The following is a 22,876-nucleotide window of genomic DNA, read 5'->3' as shown; positions in this document are numbered from 1 at the left end:
ATAATCCTTGTATAGATTACATAACATAAGTATCATCCTAATCAGAACTCGTCTATCCCATGCAGACTGTCTATGAGCACCCCATAGCTGTGGCAGACAGTCGTCTGACAGTATTCTGGTTACTGTATGTGTTTCCACTCAGCTCAGCATTAACTGGAATTTATACTCTGTTTGTATTAATAAGGATTATACTGCAGTTCCATGAACTCCATGGACACAGACTACAGGAAATGCTAGAGTAGTTAATAAGGCTGTGTTGTGTTACCATATCACTGCAAATGGCCATTACATTTTATGACTGAAACCTCACGTTTGCTGCTGAACAACAAATTGCTCAATTGCCTTTTAAAGCATACGGATGTGGTTGTGGATATATTCCCTTAAAAATTCACAAGCTTTTAGTAAGCAAAACTATGTCACAATTATGCAGCACAATTTCATTTAGTGGGCGGCACGGTGGTGCAGCAGGTAGTGTCGCAGTCACACAGCTCCAGGGACCTGGAGGTTGTGGATTTGATTCCCGCTGTGGGTGAGGTGTTGGTGTGTTCTCCCTGTGTCTGCGTGGGTTTCCTCCGGGTGCTCCGGTTTCCTCCCACAGTCCAAAAACGTACGTTGCAGGTGGATTGGCGACTCAAAAGTGTCTGTAGGTGTGAGTGTGTGTGTGTCTGTGTTGCCCTGTGAAGGACTGGCGCCCCCTACAGGGTGTACTCCCGCCTTGCGCCCAGTGATTCCAGGTAGGCTCTGGACCCACCGCGACCCTGAACTGGATAAGGGCTTACAGATAATGAATGAATGCATTTCATTTAGTACTTTGTGCAAGTTCCCTTTGAGTCTTCACCTGGGCACAGGTCACTTCTCCAGCTCATCCTGAACCGCACCTGATGAAGCTCAGTCACTCGACAGAACACAGTGTGCACCTAAAACTAGTTGAAATCACTATGACTATGGATGCCTTCAGCAATTAATATGGCAACTCGTATTAGTGTTGTGTTCTGCCCTCTTCTGGTTGAGATGTAAAATACATTCACCTAAGCCCCGCCCTCATACTACGTCATCCCTCCGCCTCGTGTCAAATCGAATTTTCAAGGCTGCTGCCGGAGCGCACGAACCGCGCCGAGTGCGGCGTATCGCGGGATTTGTTTAGCTTTGTTATCGTGTGCTTTGTTTAGTTTTCAAACGCGACCTGTTTAAACACCACGGCTAGATGTTATCTCTGGTGTTAAATGTTTTAACGTGCGCGTTATTGCAGTGATTTACGTATCCCAAAAGTGGCGGTAAGTGACCCCCAATTACATTTGCTAGCGAAGCTAACAAAAGTATGTTACTTTGTGTTATAGTTTAACCTCAGCGTTTGAACTGGACTGGCTGTTAGCCTCGGACATGGCCTTGAGGACGTGGTACTTTGTAGTTGATTTTATTTATTTATCTGTTCCCATTGCGCTGTATTAATAACGGCAGTAAGCCCACAACGTATGGTTCTTTGCCTGCTCAGTAACGTGAACCTATCGTCCATTTGAGTTGCTTTTCAATCCTAATGTTGACGTTAATGATCATCAATTCAGATCAGACCAGGGAATAATATAAATCCAAATCTGGTGTCCTTCAGCAAAACGTCAGACCTGGAGGAGTCTGTAAACAACCCACGCCAAAGCAGCAATGTAGCTTTTAGGCTGCTTTCTTTTATTGGCAGGGGGTACCACGAGGCTTTTTGCTTTGTTTTGCTAATCACCGTGAGCAAATGTCCACCTGCCTATGAGCTCTTCAAATTTAGATTTGAACTTTACTGTTTAAGTCATGATCCGGATTTACAACATTCCTGTCAGTGTACAACACCTTTCTAATAAAATGTGAAAAACATCCTCCATTTAATCACTCTCTTTCAAAAGGCCAGTTCAGATTTCAGCTAAAAGCATTAGATTCCCTTATTTTCCATTCTGAGTGACGTTTCGTGTAGCATGTATTGTGTTGTTTATGTAATCTGCCAGAATTCCCTGGAGTGAATTTCCATGAAAACCTGAATAAAAATATAAATAAGTGTGAAAACATTCACTCTTGCATGTCTTCAGACTGGAGGAACAAGCTTGTATTTGTATTGCCAGAATATGATGTAGTCACCCTCCATGACTGATATTTCAAGTTGGAACCAAGTTGGGACATAGTGATACTTCCCTGAGGCACAACACATCTCTGCATTGACTTCTTTCAAGAATGTGAAATAAAATATGCTGCTACCTTCTCTCTCATGGGATCATATTTTCTTATAGGTTTTTTCTTTTTCTTTGTTCCTAGAACTGAGAATCGCTTGTTTGTAACCCTCTGTGGATTTCTGTAGCACTGCTCTGGTGAGTGCGTGTGTTATGATGAGCTGGGCCACAGAGGACTGGACCGCAGGTCTCTCTGGCCGTGTCCTGCAGAAGGTTCAGGAGCTTCAGGCGCACAATGAGAAACTGACCCGAGAAAAACAGCAGAGGCAACTCCAGTTGGACAACTCTGAGACAGCCCTGCACAAACAGAAGCAAAAGGTAGCATTATTTTGTGTCATTTCTCTGTGAAGTTGTTGAACACACTGGATTAACTGCTTGAAGAATTGTAATGCAGATAACTGAAGATCAGTTCAATTAAACCTAAAATAAAGCTGTATTAGTACATTAATAACATCTTACTGCCTTTCTTGCCATGAATGTGGCCCTATGGGCAGATATGCCGTTAAATATTAACTAACCAACCACAATCAATTAAGCAGGTTACTGAAGTAGTTGATATAGATGAAGCAACATTTCTAACTGAAAAGACAGTCTAATGCACTTATAAATACCAAGCATCAAGTTATCCCTGTGATTACAAGGCTCATGTAGGGCTAGGTGAAGCAATAGGTGAATGTAGAGTATTTATTCTGTTTAATGCCAAGTCAAGCATACAGCTGGCTGTGAGCTGAGTCAGTTGAACAAATTATCTTTGCTTTGTGGAACTGATTTTGGATAAATCTGACATGTAACTATACTTTACTATATAACTATACTGTTCAAAAGTCAGGGTCAACCCTTTATAATGTAAATATGGATTAATGCTTCTAATAACTTTAAGAAGTGGAAGACTTCTTTGCCAATAGAGTCAGTGTGAGATTTAAGAGATCTTAAACCTTTCATCATTGAGACAGGAGATAATCAAGTATGCATCAGACTGTGTAAATTACATACACAGCGAGAAGAAAGATTGTGCAATAGAATTAAGTCTCCTAACATTTTTAAACATGCAGATGCACTGAGAGTCATAGAGGGTTCTTTCTGTGAAAGTACACACTAATGAAATTATTCAGAATTCATTTTATATGTGCAGAATTGGCAAAAAAAAAAGTAGCAAACAAAATTAAAATATTTTAGATGCACAATGGAACAATGACTTCCAAAATAACAAATACACAACTAATGTAAACAGCACAAAAAGTAAGGACATTTGTGTTTTGTAGATTATATCTTTGTTGTAAAAATACTTTTTGTTAATTTCCATTTTAAATGGTATCACATTTGTAAGGAACATGCATTTGTGGGATGAGCAGATGAGCTGAGTATGTGGGTTGTGCCCATGAAAAATTTGCCAGATCCTATGTTTAAACAATGTGCAGATTTTGGTGTCTTAACCAGTCATGCAATTAGCTCAAGCTGGAGTGCTTTTATTTATTTGTTTGTTTGTTTGTTTGTTTGTGAATACATTATTATGATTTTTATTTATTTATTTATAATATATGTTAGACATTTTTCCGACACAGTATCGTAGCCTACTTTACTTATGATGGTTTGCGCAGGTCCTTTTGTATTTTTTTTATTCTTACACTGCTCTGGCCCTGTCTCAGTATGAAGAGGTGCGTGTAGAGCTGGCAGCAGTGCACAGGGATCTAGTGGGAGTTAGAGATGGGGCTCAGGCAGAGGCACGGGCAAAGGAGCGTCTGATACAAGAGCTTCAGACAAAAGCAGCTCAGGTGTGCGCTCTTGAGAACCAGCTGGAGTCGGCCAAATCAATTACACAGAAGCTCACGCATGAAGTAAAACGGTGAGAAACTTACACACTCATTTACATGCAGGAGACTAACCAGTGATGTAGACGTACACACTGTTTGATATACAAATTTAGCAAGCATGATTAGCACAATAAATTTGTATGAACTTACTCACATATAATATTTATCAAACTGCAGGCTCTGAGGAAGTCCAACTAACTTCTGTAATGTCAATGTAATTACCAATGGCTGAATCAAAGGAATTAAATTTAATTTACCTGAATAAAACCTGCAAATTTGAATGGAGACACAAAATTATTTGCTTTCTTGTGACTTCCTACACACTCTCCCTCCCCCAGACTTGAGGCAGAGCTAGAGAAGCTGCAGAAGGAGAGTGTCTCAGGGGAATCCATGATGTTTTCTACTCCATGCTGGAACATGAACTCACCATGGGATCAAAATGGTGTGTTCCTTTTGGCCTATCATGTTTTCTGTTCTGTATTTTATTTCTGAACCATCTCATCATGTTATTTTTCATACTCAATCTGTTTTGTAACGTTGTCCACCATTTTCCATTTAATGTGATGCACAAAGACCTAAACCCATCTTGTAAAATTAGTACTGTCTGTTCAGTTTCATCAGAGTGGTTTACTATGCTACATTGTTTTTCATTATATGATGTAATTTCTATTTGCTTGTAACTCTGCAGGTGGTAAGAGTGTTCTTAGAGGAGAGGGTGACCATGTCAGAGTAAGTTTCCTCAAACAGTATCTCAAGTTTGATTTTTGATTCACTCAGGGCTTTATAGATGTTTTTTACCTTACATTTAACCAGGAAAATAAATCCTACAGAGATTTAAAATTTGATTTACAGGAGAGTCCTGGCCAATATAGGCAACAGTACATAAAACGTTTGAGACAACAAACATAAAACAAAAATCAACAATCAACCCTCCATAATTCATTTAAAACATTTATGTACAATTTTACCCCCTTCCACTATCTGAAGAATGTTCTTAAAATTATTTAATGATACAATTTCCTGTAGTTTTGAAACTTTCTGTGCCAAATTCTAGTCTAATAGTGCAGGAAAACTAAAAGCTTGTTTTCCTAATTTAGTTTGCACACTGGAACTCTTCAGAAGATATGTATTTTGATATTTCAAGCATGATTAGCACAATAAATTTGTATGAACTTACTCACATATAATTTTTATCAAGCTGCAGGCTCTGAGGAAGCCCAACTATCTTCTGTAATGTCAATGTAATTACCAATGGCTGAATCAAAGGAATTAAATTTAATTTACCTGAATAAAACTTGCAAATTTGAATGGAGGCACAAAATGATTTGGAGCTTTCTTGTGACTTCCTACACACTCTCCCTCCCCATGGTCCCCAGACCATAATTTCAAGTATTAAGTGGAAAAATAAAGTAGTAAGTGTCTGAGGGCTTAAGTGCATTCTTGAATTCGTAAGCCTTCGTTGAGCCTTGGTGTACAGCCTTAGCTATCATCAAGGAGAAAGACTTAAAACCCCTTAGCCAACACACATTTAAAAATCAGGTCCTGCTGATTTACTTGTATCTAGTTGCTTCTTGTATCTAGGGCTTTGTGCACTTCAGAACTAAGACTATGTTTAAAATTAAATGACAAATGGTTAATGAATTTTAAAGCAAAATTCTCTTTATTAAACCTGTTCTAATTACCCTATTACCCTTGTTATTAACTGTTCACCCTTGTTTTAATCCCCTATAGCAACAGCTGCTCTTTGGAGACAGCCCTAAACCTTTAGAGGGTGGAGTTTCATCACAGTTACCACAGCAACCTTACAAAACTCCATCCCTCCGGCGGGGTGTTCTCCAATCAGAGGGGCGTACTCACTCCTCTTTGTTTCCGTGGGAACGGGATGACACAAGGCCTGTTCCCAGAGGACGACCAGCATCCACTCCCTTCTCCTCGTCCTCCAGTGATGGCTTGAATTCACGTGATAATGGAACAGAGGAGTCTCTGAGGAAAGAAAGGGATGGTAAGTGCTGCCAATACAGTGAACAAGTCAGAATGGTCAAAGAATGCCTGATATAAAAATTATATATGTAATGCACATACCATCCTCCATTTAAAACAAACAAACAAAAAAGGAATGAACATAGTGGGTAAAATAAATTTAAAGCAGATTATACCCTTTTATCAAGTTTTATATTTCTCTGGGGTGACATGCTTTGACCAGAATGCCTCAAAAATCAAGCACAACAGCCATCTCCCCCTAGCTAAACAGCCCTGTTCAGAACATCCCATCGCAGTACCCGTTCTTTTAAAATCAGAATGGGCCACAGATATATTCAGTGCAAGGCCCTCAGCCGTGGGGTGCAGGGAGTAAATTTACTGGGGGTTTTTTAGTGCTTTTCACTTTCTCTTTCTTTTTTGATCTCCTTTTTGCCACATTTAATCAGTTCTCTTATTTCTCCATGCCTGTCGTTTGTTTTGCTAAGTTAATTCTCGTTTTTGCACACTCTCAAAATTGGGCCCAGCATTGTGAAAGGAGAGACTCGGACGAGGCAGGACAATTCTAATGTTTGACACACACAAAATCAGTGCTTTCTCTTGTTTTCAAACTTTTGTAGATCACAAAAACTGACTAGGCTACATTTATATCACAGTTTGTGGGATGGTAGTCACTCCAGATCACAAAATGAATGTGTTCTTGCACTCATTGTTTTTTAATTACATCTCCTTTTAAAATAAATTAGCAGGTGCAGTGAGCTGATTATTTCACTGCCATTAGCTGCTTCACGGTCCGTGTCGATCACAAATCAAAGCTTCTCTTGGTTCAAAGAGTGTTTGTAGTGTGCTGCCATGGTAGCCACTTTGTCTATGGTCAGGGGCAGTTGCATGTTTTTGAATGTTGCTTTGCATATTAGTAAAAATGAGATATTGCTTCAACTGACACAGAGGAACAAGATTTGTGGAGAATTAGGATTTTACAGTAAGAACATAAACATTGTCCTGTCATCGAGCTATTTTTGTAATGTGTCATAAGACATTGTGATGTCAAAAGGAAAAAAATCTTATTGTGTTTGTCTCATTCACTTGGGAAATAGGAGTTAAATATTAGAACTGTGGACTTTAGCTGGTAGTGTATTGTGTTTTGTTTTACAGCCACATGCAGCCGGACCAGGGCTGATTAGTGTATATGTGTAGGAAATATGGCAATTCATTTAAACGGAAATGTGTTGTGTGTGTCAGTTTCAGGCAAAAGGTTGTAATTCTGGTTGCTACTTAAAATGCCATGACGGCTTAAATATTCCTCATCACAGTTGGTTCTTTGCGGATGTCTTTGGCATTATAAATTATTTATAAGTGCCAGCTGAGGATCTGAAAGGAAGTGTGAATTTGAGATATATACTTTCGTTTTTAATTAAGTTATTTTTTTGCTGAATTAAGTTATATACTGCATTTACAAATCAACATCTTGAAATCTTTTGTAGTCTTTAGAACCTGGCTAATATATCACCTAGCCAATATTACCTGCATTTCTTTGCGACACCACTGGGATTCAGACAGGGCAAAAGCTCCACAGGATAGAACAGTAACTTTTTTTTTGTTTGTTTTCAGGCACCTTTTTTAACTCTGAGATAACCAACTGATAATAAACAATGAATTGGTAAATTTAAATATGGCTTTATACTATTATGGTACGTATGAGATGCTAAGCTTATAACATCATTATTTAACTTTCCAACTTTGAGTTGTATTTAATTCTTATAATTCTATTTTGCTTGATTATGGTTCTTTGAATTGCTGGTTTTATTATGGAAAAGTGCTATCTGCATATGCCTCTGTTTTATGGCTGAAGGGGTGGTTTGTGTGCATTTGAGACAGGAAGGTGTGTGTGTGTGTGTGCACACAGTAGAGTTTGTTTAGCACTGTGAGAGATCTGAATGCTCTGCATTGTGTTGGGGGATGTGTGTAGTCACTGCTGAGGTAATCTGCTTTTGTCCTCTTTCACTGTTCCTGGAAATCTATGGACACCACACTGCAGTATAGGAAGACATTTGTTGGCTTCTACAAACAAACAAATTTTCTCTAAGTGGATGTTGTTGTATATGAATATGAATTGGACTCTGTAAAGATGATATGCCTGGGGCCTAAAATTATGATAACTGATTATATTTTAACACAATAATGTAGTAGTTGTTTTGTTAAACCATGCTTTGCTGACAGATAAGTGCTTTCTCATGTACCATGCACAAATAAATAACAGAATCTCAGTCTTCATATAAACATTGTTCCGATTCTCCAGTTCAGTATACATTCCTGTCGTATAGCTGCATTGTTCCCATTGAGTTTGCAAGTGCCATTTCTGCTTAAAGGTTTTCCTTGCTGGCAGGTAAGAGCAAGGTTAGATCCTAATTATAAACAAGAAAATATGCATTTAATTTACGTTGGTCCAGAAACAATCGCCATTCGCCAGAAACAGCCTATGCCGTTACTTTGCTTATTCATCAGTCAAGCTTAGCCTTAACATTTAAATTAATAATAAACTATGGGAGTCTTTCTTTCTCTCTCTCTCTCTCTTTCTTAGATCTGTGTATGAAGGTATCTGGGCTCCAGAAGGAGCTGCAGGTGGAGAAGGAGAGACTGAGAGAGACTGAGTCGCGTCTTTCTCAGATTCAGAAAGATGTAGACATGAAAGGGCAGAATCTCGCTCGCTCCAAAGATGAGTTGGCCCGTGCTCAAACACGTATCGCACAGGAGGGGGACCGGGTGAGCACATGTGCATGAGGAATGACTTTAATATTCATTTGCTAGTTTCTAATGCTGACTGGGCCAAAATGGCCAAAGATATCTATATCTGTGTTTTTTTGCTTACTCACAAAATATGTCTTTACATCTCGGAGAAAACATTGTTGACATTAATTGCGTATATATGTGTAGGCCCAAGCAGCTGAACAGCGAGTGAAGCATTTACAGGAGGAACTAAAGTGCCAGAGGCAAAATGCTGAGACCAGTCGATGCAATGCTGAGCTGCGCAGGAAGGACATGGAGAGAGATCATCAGAAAGTGTGTAACTGTGTTTGTGTGTATGCAACAGAGTAAATAGGTAGCTGTGTACAGTGCTCATAATGGTAGTAATTATGACAGTTGTTTGTTTGTGCTGTCATGTCAAAACCTGAATGGAATATAATATATAAAAAAGGAAATAAAAACTTTTTTAAAACTATATACCCTTTCACTATAATTACATTTTCTCCAAAATTATGCCAAAATTTAATTGTTAATCTTTTAAAATCCAAATATTAGGTATGAATTCACTGATAAATGCTTGGATGGCTGAATGGACGATTGTGAATTTTGCAGATTTTTTTCCCCCTCCCTTTTGTAGGAGTTGTTAGAACTGCAGAGAGAAAGGCAGTCAATGGAGAAGCAGCACCAGCAGGAAAACAACAGACTTAACCAAGAGATACAGCAAGCCCGAACAGCACACAACACACTACAGGCACAACACGACAAGGTATTCTACAGATACAAACACTAACACAACCCGTTCATAAGCTCACGTTGCACAGATCCAGTGCGACAAACACTCTGAGGACACATGATGTAATATACTGCAGGCACAGCTGTTCTGAACACTTCCTTAAACCCTTGTTATATAAAGCCGTTCCCTCTCTCTCTCTCTCTCTCTCTCTCTCTCTCTCTCTCTCTCTCTACCCCTCTCTCTCTACCCAACTCTTTTCTTACTTTTTATACTATAATACTTTTTAATATAATTTTAATGGTGTATTGTTTTTTTTTTTTATTTCTGACAGTTTCTGTCCTGTTTCTCTCATACTCCTTATTTCTGATGCTTTCTTTGTACAAAAACGTTATAGGAATTAAACAATTATTCAGTAGTTATATCATTTGTAACTCTCATTTGTGTCTCTCACCCGCTCTATCTCTGTCTCTTTGGGAGTTTCAGAGTGCGCCCCACAGTTCAATGCACTAATGTCACCTTTTTCCCCTGTTTTGCTACGGGGGCTCACCCCTTCTTTTTCACATTCTTCTCTCTCCTTCTGTCAAGCTTTCCCTCCTTCTTTTTCCTTCTCTTCCTCTTGGCTTTGTGACAGAAGGCACTTGAGTCAAGGTCAGTGTTGTGATCTCTGTGTGATTTGATTAAACTAGTTATTTCTCGCTGTCTTTTTCTCTTGTGCTCTCTCTTCTTCTCTGTCAGTAGTAATTATTTAAGGGTGTAGTCCGAGCTTGATGAAGGGGTCAGTCAGTAAGTGGAGTGCCAAAGGCCTTTAAACTGCATGCCCAGCTGGCCTTCTGTAAACTGGTGTTCAAGAAAATGTAATGTTTTTCAGTTTGAGGAGTGGAAATTTGTTTAACTCTTCTGTCTTTGTTTGTTAAGGAGTAAAACACAAATGTACTGTTACCACTCCTAGCAAATGGCAGCACGGTCTGCAGCTTTCTCAGAAGAGTTATCACATAGTTATACACATAGTTTATCTGACTATCTATTTTTTTTCCTTTCATATTCCAGACTATGTTTGTAGAGCAACTGGTACTTGGCTCCACACTCCTGTATTTTCTTTAGTTCAGCATCTTTAAATTAGAGGAATACATTAAACTATTTATAAGCTTGGCAGCCTGTACACTGTTTTACTGGAAAAGTTTTCTGTGTATTAATACTTTGACTTTTGTCATTTGGAATGCATGGTTTGGCATGTGGTATCAATTCATGCTACTTGGTTTGTACAGATATGTTTGTGGAGCTTCTTGAACATGACCATGGTACTGAATCCATAAATGTTGTATTTCATGTTTTGTGTCACAAGTACTGTTCAGATGGAATTAGTTTGACATGGGGGGATAGTTACCCACAAATTATCTTTAATTTTGATGGTCAGTTTTGGAGTAGCTACTTTATTTTTAACCAAAAAGTTTCTAAATTCAGTTGCTGAACTCAAAGTACCTAATTTAATCTATTATGATTTTAAGTGAATGCAACACGTTCTGAGCATTTTTATTGACTTGTGAATCACAATAACCTCAAAAAATCAGACCTTTACAGGGTCCCATGTGTTAATGTTTATTGTTCAGAGTCATACAGTAAAGGACTGTACACATTTTAATTTGGGCTACAGTAAATAAATCATCAGTGCCTCCCTATTTTTATAGGAATTATATGGTGCTATGATGATATGATATTTAATAATGAATAACATTGGCTTTTTTGTGGGATTTTTATAAACTGAGCTTACTTTCATGGTTTGTTTAGAAAATGAAAGCTGCAGGAATCTTTGCTAACATGCAGGCACAGTTTATTAATATTACTCACATGGCAGATTTTGACTGAAATCTCTGCGAATCACCAGAATGTAATTACAGCACCCCATCTCCCCATGTAGGACAAAACCCAAGCTAATACCATTGTTGATTAGATTTATGTCTAATCTTCATACTTCAGCATGGACATACAATTTTTGCAGTGACTGTGATAATTGTGTCACTATGGAGAGCATGGTGGCCAGCTTTTCATAAATAATTTGTTGGAATGAGTCATTTTTGCCACACCTTAGCCTCAAGCATTAGTCTTTGTCCTATGTCTTCCTTTAGCTTCTCTTTGTTCCATACACTCCACTTTTCCACATTTCTCACTGTTCACTTCCCCATTTGCCAAAATGCTTAGATTCCCTTTTCCTTTGTTCACTCTCCTTGTGTTCAGTTGGCTAATTATCTGTGTATTTGTATTTGTGTCTCTGTTCAGCTGTCTCTGCAGAAGCAAGCAGTGGAGAGGGACTTGGAGGAAGTGCAGGCCAAGCTGAAGAGCGCACAGTCCGATCTCACTGACAGTCAAAAGAAAGAGACTCAGACACAAGCAAAACTTACAGTACGCCACCACCCTGTATTCACATGTGCACAAAAATGGGGTCACATTTAATATCATTGTTATAAATATAGGCAGTAACATATTCATTTCACACACAGGCAATAAATAAACATAATCTTTGTAGCAAAAAAAAAAAGTATTTATAAAAAAATAGTTTAACTTGTTCCACTGGTTCCCTACAAATTTAGAGCAATTTTGTCTCGAAAGTATATAAAAAGTAGTCAAACTAAGAAGGATGTATAGTATACACATGCTGGCATGTGCCTCAATAAAACTGATGGGAAAGGGTAAACTGGAAATGAAAATAATAAAAATGAGATACACCACCCCCCTGCCTTTTGGATTATATTAAACTTTGACTGTGACTGTCTACAACAATACACAGCAGCAAATTAACACATATCACTTACAAATATCAGCCTTTAAAGGCACAATATCAAAAACAGGCTATTATTGTAAAACATTTATGTGCTCATTGTTTAAGGGGTGGGGTCTGGGCAACTTTAACTTTTTAAGGGGTGGGGTCTGGGCAACTTTAACTGCCGTTAATGACTCAGCAGAAATACACACAAGATAATAATGCCATTATCTCCTACTGACTTAACACTCAGCAGTATTTCTGCTTTTGCTAATGATACTAAGTGATGGTAGTACCTACTGCACAGTGACATTTTCTATGTGTAACGCCTACACTGTTTAGTTATGTTCATCCAGTCAAAATGAAATTTGTTTAAATCCTAGGAATTGTATTTGAAAATGAGAATGTGGAATATAAACGCAGCCTTCCTGTATTGAGTGTTATTGCAATGTCCTTATGCCATAATATAAGATCATCAGAGCACAGCTATAACAATGATAGGCCTTTTTGTTATATTAAAATGCTTTATTTTATTGATTGTCTGTATGGGCATTCCCACAGCATGTGTATTTTGGTGTGGTAAGGGTTGAGCCTTTCTCTAGGGAAGTCCCTTTTATTGTCTTGAAATAATCTGCCTTAATAGCCTTTTTCAATGTTTGTTTGGAATATATTTTTAAGTGTTGTACGGTTTGAATTATGACTAGACCCAGTCGAAATATTAATTGTGACAGCAGGCAGTACAGTCCTGTACATAACTTTAAAATGATTAATTATTGAATTCCACATTTGAGACTCTTAATACACCCTTCATCTTGGACTGTAGGAGTCATTGCGGGAAAGTGAGGCCTTGAGAGTAAATTTGGAACAACTTAAGAAGAAAGAGAAAAGCCTGGAGGCAGAAGTGAAGAACTTGACGGAGGAGTTAGCTGAAGCACTGAAGCTCATTAAAGAACTGCAGGGTAAGGAAAAGAGGAAGAGTAATTTTAATGTGTTTTTTCCACATGCACATTTGATGTTTGTATCCGCACTATATCATGTCTTAGTGCTTCCACCTGCTGGGCAAGATTTGACTACTTTTCTTTTTTCCTTATTTTTATTTTTTTTTTCATTTTAAAGTATGGCGTATAATGCACTAAATCTAAAATTCAGTCAGAGCCAGTTTTGCACAGATTAATGGACATTTGTAATGTTTTAAAGGAACATGCAACAGGCAGGTAGTGATAGCATGAGAAGAAATGTGACTGTAGTTTTTCTAGTTGGCAGGATATCGCTCAATTTAGTGTTAGTCACTTAATGTATTTGGAATTAAAAGGCTTTTTACTAGTTTGGCTTTTTAATAGTTGTGATCCTACGACTGAGAGCAGAGGTGTAAAGCTGCTTCCCTCTAATTTCTGTATGTTCCCCAGTAAAAGAAGGAGTCTAGAAATGCCCGTCCCAAAGGCATATGTCTGTGCATTTTACAAATTTTAAACATGTTTACTCTGACTTAGCGACACTAAAGATACCATGACTTTCACCAACTACTTTTAGCTAATCTTTTACATACCATATTAATATGCAATGAAAAACAAGCAAACCAACCAAAATCAGAAGCTGTAATTATTGAGTCAACAATAATTTAGAAAGAGTGCGAAATATATATTGATTACAGCAGTTGGCTAATGTTAATGTCTTCTGGTCAGTACCAACGTTCTTTTGTCCTCTGGCAAAAGAAAAAAAAAATATAAAATATATATATAGTGTGTGTATATTATTTTGTACAGCTCTGCATAGGATGTAAACCATACCTTATTCCATATATTAGCTGTCACTTTTCCTGTCTTTCTTCATCTCATATGTAGCCCAACTTTCAGCTCCTCCTCCACCGTTAGTCTCTCACAGCTTCACTCCTGTTACTGAGGACAACTTCCCTCCTGTTCTCTCTGTCCATCCTGATCGCACTCCACCTCACCAATACTCATCCCAGAGAAAGAGACCTCCAAAACCTGGAAGACAAAGAGATACTGGCAGACCAGAGACATTACCCTATCCCCCTGACAGAGAACCTGCAGAGGGAATTGAGTCGGAACACATCAGTGAATTTGGATCTGAAGACTCTGTGACAGTAAGCACCAAAGGTCATAAAGGAAACCAGCACAGAGCAGAAAGGCCTGGTGAAATTGACATTGAGAGCTCTATCACTGAACAAGACACTGGGATAGAAGATACAGACACAGACTCTTATATGTCTGATTCAATGAGTGAGCGCCTGTTTAAAGATGAAGGCTTTCTACAGACAGATATTCGTTGTGACTCAGGAAACAAAAACTCAACGTCTGTACATCAAGGACAGAAACAAGATTTATCTTCCCTCAAAGAGTTAACGAAAGAGAATGCTGTTCTACGGGAAGAGCTCAGGGATGTCAAGAAAGAGCTTGATAAACGTATGGATGATCTTGAAACTCAGAGGCGAGCAGAAGCTGAGGCCAGAACCAAATTGAAGCAGCTGAGCAAGAAGCACTCAAGCCAGACAGAGCAACATCGTGCCAAAGCCCAAGAGTTAAAAGAGAAAGGTAGCAAACTGGAGACCTTGCTGGAACAGGAAAAGAAGGAGAGTGCAGAACTCAGGGTAGTGGTAGCTGCTTTGGAGAAGGAAGCTGAAAAAAGACAGGAGGAAGAAGAGATAGGAGAAATGGAAAGAAAAGAGGAGATTGTGAAGCTTAAAGAAGACTTAGCTGAGACGGAAGAGAAGGTAAAACAGCTTGAAGGAGAAAGGGAAAATATTCAAAAGGAACTTACGATGCTTCAGTCTGAGCTTTTTCAGGAACGGGAGGAGAGAGCAAGACAGAGTGAGGAGGAGAAAAAACTACTTAAATCCAGGGAACATGAAGGTCTTAAAATGGCAGAACTTCAAGCAGAGTTAGGTAGGCTACAACTATCTGCTGCCCTTGAAAATAGAAATATAAAAGACAACTTGCCTTTGACCTATCTACAGCTTGGAAACCAATCAAAAACTACAGATGTTGAAAATAATGTTACTTCATCTGCTACTAATAATGTATCCTTCTGTGAGTCTGCAAACCTTCAGAACACCACGCTGTCTAAGGAAACCACCATAACGTCTCTGATAAATGTTGATACTTGTAACAAATCTGTGGAAATTTTGCAAAAGAGCACAGGGGACAGTACCTCAACAAAAAATGTTGGAAGTCAAGAAAAACCCAAAGAGTGCACTGATCTGGATGACACTACAGTTCTGGTCTTGGAGTTGGAACGTGTGCGAATTCAGAGAGACAAGGAAGCAGAGAAGGCAAAAAAGGCACAGAAAAAGCTGGACATTCTTCAGAACCAGGTCACTAGTCAGACACAGCAGTTAACACTTGCTTTTGAAAAGCAGAGCAAGCATATTGACGACCTCTTGAGGGAACTACAAGAAAGAGACAATGCCCTCTTTAGACAAGGAGAGGAACTGCAAAGCTGCCAAAAAGAAATTGCCTCACTCAAAGCAGATAAACAGAAGAGGGAGCTGGTGAAATCTAGCACTGAACAAGCCGCAGAAGCTTTTGAGAACTCAGACTGTGTTTTAGTGACCAGCAGTGTGATTGCTGATGCCCAAAGCATGGTTAAAGAAGAATCTCTCAATATGAAAAACAAACCACTGCAGTTAGATTCACAATTCTCTGCAAATGTAGATGATGGAAATTGTCATCCTAGGAGTAGAACTTGTGAATTGCCTATAAATTCTAAAGAAGCTGTGTCACTATTCACCTCAGATGAACACGGTTGGGATTCTTCCTTCAATGCTGAAAACACTAAAATGAAGGGACCATTGCAACCAATTACTCCTGCTCAGGAAGGCAGCAACGATATGGTTCAGAGCAACTCGGAGAAGTCAGAGAGCTTCACTTTTTCAAGTCCCAGCAAGTCAATGGAACAATCAGATATTTCTGAATTCCCACACAGCCTTATGGAATACCCCACAGATGATGTCAGCGGCTTGAAAATGGCAATAAACGATTTGCATGGAACACAGAATGAGCTCTTGAAAGTTAAACATAACCAGCTGACTGTGCAGCTGCAAGAAGTTTCCAAGGAGGAATTTCTGACCCTCAAACAAGAAAATGAACAGCTGAAATCAAAATGGAAAGAAATAGAAAATGAAACACAGGCATCACAAAACTCCCTGCTGACACAACATGGGTCTTTCCATTTGACAAACACTAAAGTAGAGAATAGAGCCACTGGTGAACCCATTGACAGTGATTCCCCTTGGCTGAAGGAGGCAGTGGCAGTTTGTGAGAGTTCTGAAAATGGAGAGAGAGACAGCAAGGAGGAAGGTGAAATGATAAATGGCAAAAGTGAAGATGAGACACAGGTTCACTTTCTTCAGAAACAGGTACTTATTTTATCTTTTTTTCTTTTATTTCTTTTTTTTGGCTTTATTTCTCCAACCTTTGTTTTTTAATTATTTATTCATTCAATCATTTATTTTTCCTGTGTCAACACATCAGAAAAATATAAAGCCTACCACCATTATTGTTGTGGATAGGTTTAGCTTGCACTAACCAGTGATGCTTCACACTCGAAAGCATCGGAACGGGTATGGTGAGCCATGGAGATATTTAGTATCTCTCTCTCTTTCACTCTCTCACGCAGGTTCAGGCCCTGGAGGCAAAGCTTCAGCTCCTCTCTGCACACAACAGGGAACAAGCTGAGGAGCTACAAATCTGGAGACTGTCTGCCTCATCTACAGGGGAGTGTGTGGAGGACCTTAGCAGTGGTAGCCCCAGATTCCTTGTGAGAGAAGACCAGCTAGTTTTCTCATGCAGCCCCACTGGTCGACAAACACTTAGTCAGCAGAGCAGGTAGCCATTGTTTGACTGGCATTTGTTGTAGATAAACCTGCAGTTAAAGTGAGTCTGTGAGCTATAGTCTGTGTATTTCGGACATATATTTATAAATGAACTGTAGGGCACTTGAAATGATTGGCGATGTTTGGGGACAGTAAAGACAGGTGCTGGGTCAGGAGGGTTTATGTTGTGCTGTAGGTGCATAGGCTTTGACGCTGAATATTAGTCTGTGTTGTCAGTTTCAGGAGTGTTGGGGAACATGGGGATCTTTCTCAGACTAAGGGTTATTTTGACCCTGAGGCTGGACACGATGAAAGAGATAATCAGCTTTTATCACAGAAGACGTTAAGAAGCTTTCAATCTGTTCTCAGGGCCAAGGTAAATGATGACTACTTATTTATGTTTTATTATGTAAGATAATGAGGATTTAAATATGGTTTTTAAAATCTTAAAATAGATGCCCAAAATGTTGAAATGGAAATGTAAAATTGTAACATTTGTCAGTTTTGCATGTGATGTCCACTATATTCTTTATATACTCGATAGCATTCTTTTTATTTATTTCTTCTTTTTTAAAGAATATCAAATTGTAACCTTTAAATGATGCTTTCATGGCATGATTGCAAGTTGAATAGCTTTTGATGTGCTACAAGAGCAGCATTTTGCATCAGTCAAACTGTGTTCTTGTTCCCCAGGAATTAATTACAGATGATGGCAGCACAGCAACCGAAGCCAACATACAGCAAAAAGAAATCACATCCCCGGATGTAGAAAGCACAGCTCTTCTTTCATCTTCTCAAATGGTGGGCATTAAAGACGATTTCAGTCACCAGAACAAAGAAAGAGAGGATGCTCTAGAAAATGTCTCAATCAGTTCTGAGGCTCAGCCCAAGGAAAATACTTTTGCAAAAGAAATCCTAGAGGATTGTACAGCCATATTCAAATCAGAGTATACAATACCTGACACAAAGTTTGTTACAGAACAAGCAGAAATGAGAGACCCCCAGAAATCTAACCTTCATCATGGTGACACAGTTATACATAATCAAAATTTTGGAAAAGTTACAGAACAAGCTGCTGCTCCTGGGAGACAAACTGAAAACTCTGCACAGAATGGTGTTGTAATGAAGTGTCTTGCTACTGGCGAAAGTCAAAAATCAGGCACCGCTTTGGTCACAGGAACAGCAGACCAACCATCAACCAAAGAAATGAAGACTATGTCCACTCAAACAGAAAAATGCAGTCCAAGTGACGTGGTAGATGTTGGAAAGCACATTACGCCTCAGAGGACAGTGGTCTTACTGCACGCTAGCACTCAGACCCAGGCTGAGGAGGTAAAGCAGCCTAAGGAAGAGGATGAGGAATCAATTGACTCTCCTCCCACCTCTCCTGCCCCACCAACAGACCCGGAGAAACTCCTGTTTTCTGGTGCCTTCCCCATTCCAGCTAATCCTGCTCACCTAGCTGAGCGCATTAGACGAAACCGAAGTCGCATGTCTGCAGCGTACGACGACACAGAATACGAACCCTATGGCCTGCCAGAAGTTGTCATGAAAGGTGAGCATGATTATACTGGACTGGTAACGGTTTGCTTCAGCAAAGTTAATTTGATCAGCAAAGGCATGTTTGTTTCCTTATTTAGATGATGCAGTTATAGAAAATGTCTTTCATCTACGCTTGTGTTAAATGCGGTCGTCATCTGTATCGGACCACCCCCATATATGTTTTTCATGACCTGATTTTGAACTGAAAAGCTCTTTCTCTTTCTTGTGTTTTCCTCCTTTCTCTTATCTAGGTTTTGCTGATATCCCCAGTGGTCTGGCCTGTCCATATGTTTTGCGCAGGGGGCTTTTGGGAACAGATGCACTGCCAGTTTCACTGAGAGAGCCACTCAAAAAAGTAGAGGAAGATATTGAACCATAGTACCTTCATCAACCTCTTGCTGTTGATTGATTTCATAAGCTTCACACTCTAATACAACTGTTTAATCTCTCTGTGCAATAAAATCTTTGTTACATTGCTTCCCTTTATTGGGATATCCGTTTAACCACTTTACACACTATTAAATGTCTTGAGGCTTGACTGTTATTGAGTTTTGCAGGGAAAGCTGTCTTAAAGCTATATTTCTCACATGGAATGTTAAAGGCTTCTTTTCTCCCCCACACCCACCTTGAAGACTCCGTAATGAATGATAGCATTTTAAAGTTACAAATGTATGTATTTCAACTTTTGAGAGACCACTAACATGCTAAAAAATAAAGCAAAGCCTTATTTATTTTTTGTGCAAATATGTTTACATAGACTTGAGATATGCTAGGTTGTTTTTTTAACAAACTTGAATTTTGTTAATATGCTTATTTATAGTTTGTTTTTGTTTTTAGGATTTGCTCCGTTAGATTGATTGCTGTGAATATGGTAGAATAAAAACTTTAGGTGGGTGTGCGTATGTGGAGTATGACTCAGACAAACCTGGGCCTGTTTCCGCTCCTTGTATGGTGATCAGTGTTGAAGTACATGTACACACTCTCATCTGGCTGCTTAACAGTGCCTGCTTGATCTTATTTTAACAAGACTCTAGATTAGTTTTCGAATTGTACTTTATTTTTGACTAAATTAATATATGGAATCAAACTTTTCTGTACAGCTGTGAGATGAGTTCATGTTTTGTTAATATGTTTTTTTTTATGTCAGAGAAACTCTAATCTCTAATGCTTAGAAAATACATTTTCCCCTTTTTTATTATTATTTATTATTATTATTATTATTATTTTAAATAATTAAATGGAAGATTTAATTATTTCCAGAGTGCATTGTCTTTATGTTTAAAGAACACTTGACTGTTTTGTTTTTTTCCCTGTACTTTGAGAACACACCAAGTCTAATAAAGTCTTAGAGGTGACATTGAAATTTCAACTTGTATGCTATTTGCTTATTGCATATCATCTGATTAAATATCTATATAAAAAATAAGTAATTTCTCAGGGATATATTCACAGAAACATATATCTGTTTAAGAACTCTGGAGATTAGTTGCAGTATAGTAACAGGTGATTGCTTATTGAGAAAATAATTATATATTCTGTGCAAGAATGGACATGTACAGTATTATACTTATTTGGGAAAGATTCCTACTATTTCACCTGTAATTTTTTTTAACTGCTCTTGGTTCTGACAGGATCAGGAATTTAAGGGGTCTGTTATAAAGGATAGATCTGGTTTCTGCATTGGTAATGATGCCTGTTTACACTGTGGCTTTGAGGAGGAGATACTAATTTACCAGGGTTTGTTACCAGGTTAAAAAAAATACTTCAACCTATACTACCATTGTGCCATATTGTACCATTCTATAACCAGCTTATTTTTTTCAGGAAGACAACTCATCAAATGTCAGCTTTTGGTGTGTAAATGTGTTGAACACAAAAAACATCCTCAGACAGTAAAATGTACAAACCGGATTCCAAAAAAGTTGGGACACTAAACAAATTGTGAATAAAAACTGAATGCAATGATGTGGAGGTGGCAAATGTCAATATTTTATTCGTAATAGAACATAGATGACAGATCAAAAGTTTAATCTGAGTAAATGTAACTTTTTAAAGGAAAAATATGTTGATTCAAAATTTCACAGTGTCAACAAATCCCAAAAAAGTTGGGACAAGTAGCAATAAGTGGCTGGAAAAAGGAAATTGAGCATATAGCGAACAGCTGGAAGACGAATTAACACTAATTAGGTCAATTGACAACATGATTGGGTAAAAAGAGCTTCTCAGAGTGTCAGTGTCTGAAGCCAAGATGGTAAGAGGATCGCCAATTCCACCATTGTTGCGCAGAAAGATAGTGCAGCAATACCAGAATGGTGTTACCCAGCATAAAATAGCAAAGACTTTTAAGTTAATATCATCAAAAGATTCAGAGAATCTGGAACAATTGCTGTGCGTAAGGGTCAAGGCCGTAAAACTCTACTGGATGCTCGTGATCTCCGGGCCCTTAAACGTCACTGCACCTCAAACAGGAATGTCACTGTCAAGGAAATAACAGAATGGGCTCAGGAATACTTCCAGAAAGCATTGTCAGTGAACACAATCCACCGTGCCATCCGCATTTGCCAGCTGAAACTCTACAGTGCAAAGAGGAAGCCATTTCTAAGCAAGCTCCACAAGCTCAGACGTTTGCACTGGGTCAGGGGTCTTTTAATGGTGCCTTTCCAGACATGCAAGCTGCCCATGCCACAAGTACTCATGCAACCCCATACCATCAGTGATGCAGGCTTCTGAACGAAGCGTTGATAACAACGGTCCGGATGACATGGCGTCCCAGTGACTCATCTGACCACAGAACAGTCTTCCATTTTGCCACACTCCATTTTAATGCAGAGAACTATGTTCAGGTTCTAGAACAACATATGCTCCCATCTAGACGTCATCTCTTTCAGGGAAGACCCTGCATTTTTCAACAAGATAATGCCAGACCACATTCTGCAGCAATCACAACATCATGGCTACGTAGGAGAAGGATCCGGGACTGAAATGTCCAGCCTGCAGTCCAGATCTTTCACCTATAGAGAACATTTGGCACATCATAAAGAGGAAGGTGCGACAAAGAAGACCCAAGACGATTGAACAGTTAGAGGCCTGTATTAGACATGAATGGGAGAGCATTCCTATTACTAAACTTGAGAAATTGATCTCCTCCAGATGTCTGCTGAGTGTTGTAAGAAGAAGGGGGGATGCCACATAGTGGTAAAAAATGGCCTTGTCCCAACTTTTTTGGGATATGTTGATGCCATGAAATTTTGAAACAACATATTTTTCCCTTAAAATGATACATTCTCTCAGTTTAAACTTTTGATCTGTGATTTGTGTTCTATTCTGAATAAAATATTAGATGTTGGCACCTCCACATCATTGCTTTCAGTTTTTATTCACAATTTGTTTAGTGTCCCAACTTTTTTAGAATCTGGTTTGTAGATTCATACAGTGGATGTAGAGTCTACACACCTCTAAAAAAGGCCAGGTTTTGTGTTGTAAAAATGACCATTTTAAATTTATTTGCACATTTAATGTGACATATAATTTGTAAAATGTAATTGAAAATAATTGTTATTATTTAAAAATTAAATGTGATGCACACTCTTGTCATTGGATTTGTGGTTGTGTTCAAAGTAATGTATGGGCACACACACTCCTTCATGTTCACATACCTTTTGGCTGGTAGTGAGTTTGTGCAAGAGTCATAACCCATTACCCAACCACAATTTTATGTCACCTTTAAGGTGGAAAAGATCTAAATCCTGGTATTGTAAAAGAGGTAGTTTAGACTTCTAAATTCCACTGTAGATATATGTAAATATAGGTATATTCATGGGTTTTTCGCAAAGAATTCATTTCCAAGGAATATCGAATGTTTTCACTAAGGAAGAGATGGCGATGGAAGTCGTGCGAAGTGAAATAATATAAATAAAATAGTATTATTGGATATTGTTATTTTTCTCCATCCTATGATGCACAGTGACAACCCTTGGAAATATTGAGAGAAGTCTTTACATTTCGATCCAAGATTTTGGAAAAAAAGAATATTTTTTATAAGAACTTTTTTAAAATGATCTGTAATCAATTGTAGGTGGCACGGTGGCACAGCAGGTTGTCATACAGCTCCAGCGATCTGGGGTTGGGTGTTCGAGTCCTGCTCCAGGTGACTGTCTGTGAGGAGTTTCCTGGGGATGCTCCGGTTTCCTCCCATGGTCCAAAAACACAAGTTGGTTGGTGGATTGGTGATTCAAAAGTGTCCATAGGTGCGAATGTGTATGTGTGTGTCTGTGTTGC

The 22,876-nt window shown here is 38.7% G+C and overlaps 1 protein-coding gene across 1 annotated transcript; it reads left to right on the top strand.

The window, feature by feature from the left end:
* Nucleotides 1–1,113: 1,113 nt before the first annotated feature.
* si:dkeyp-115e12.6 (centromere protein F) lies at nt 1,114–19,882 on the top strand. Its single transcript, XM_066649748.1, has 16 exons — nt 1,114–1,274; nt 2,290–2,522; nt 3,851–4,047; nt 4,354–4,457; nt 4,704–4,744; nt 5,747–6,017; nt 8,574–8,755; nt 8,927–9,052; nt 9,375–9,503; nt 11,745–11,867; nt 13,049–13,184; nt 14,067–16,600; nt 16,861–17,069; nt 17,294–17,432; nt 17,750–18,611; nt 18,850–19,882. The coding sequence occupies exons 2-16, from the start codon at nt 2,358–2,360 to the stop codon at nt 18,975–18,977; spliced, it is 5,346 nt and encodes a 1,781-aa protein (XP_066505845.1). The 5' UTR covers nt 1,114–1,274; nt 2,290–2,357; the 3' UTR covers nt 18,978–19,882.
* The last annotated feature ends 2,994 nt before the right edge of the window (nt 19,883–22,876 follow it).

The sequence above is a fragment of the Hoplias malabaricus genome, chromosome 17, assembly GCF_029633855.1.
Source record: "Hoplias malabaricus isolate fHopMal1 chromosome 17, fHopMal1.hap1, whole genome shotgun sequence".
Classification (NCBI taxonomy): Eukaryota; Metazoa; Chordata; class Actinopteri; order Characiformes; family Erythrinidae; genus Hoplias; species Hoplias malabaricus.
The sequence above is the reverse complement of the archived record's forward strand: the minus strand, read 5'-3'. Positions and strand labels throughout refer to the sequence as shown.

Bases quoted from the DNA above. Each gene is read 5' to 3' on its own strand.
- si:dkeyp-115e12.6 (XM_066649748.1), top strand. From the start codon at position 2,358: ATGATGAGCTGGGCCACAGAGGACTGGACCGCAGGTCTCTCTGGCCGT. The intron at 8,756-8,926 runs GTGAGCACATGT...ATATATGTGTAG, and splicing joins TCGCACAGGAGGGGGACCGG to GCCCAAGCAGCTGAACAGCG. The intron at 9,053-9,374 runs GTGTGTAACTGT...TCCCTTTTGTAG, and splicing joins TGGAGAGAGATCATCAGAAA to GAGTTGTTAGAACTGCAGAG.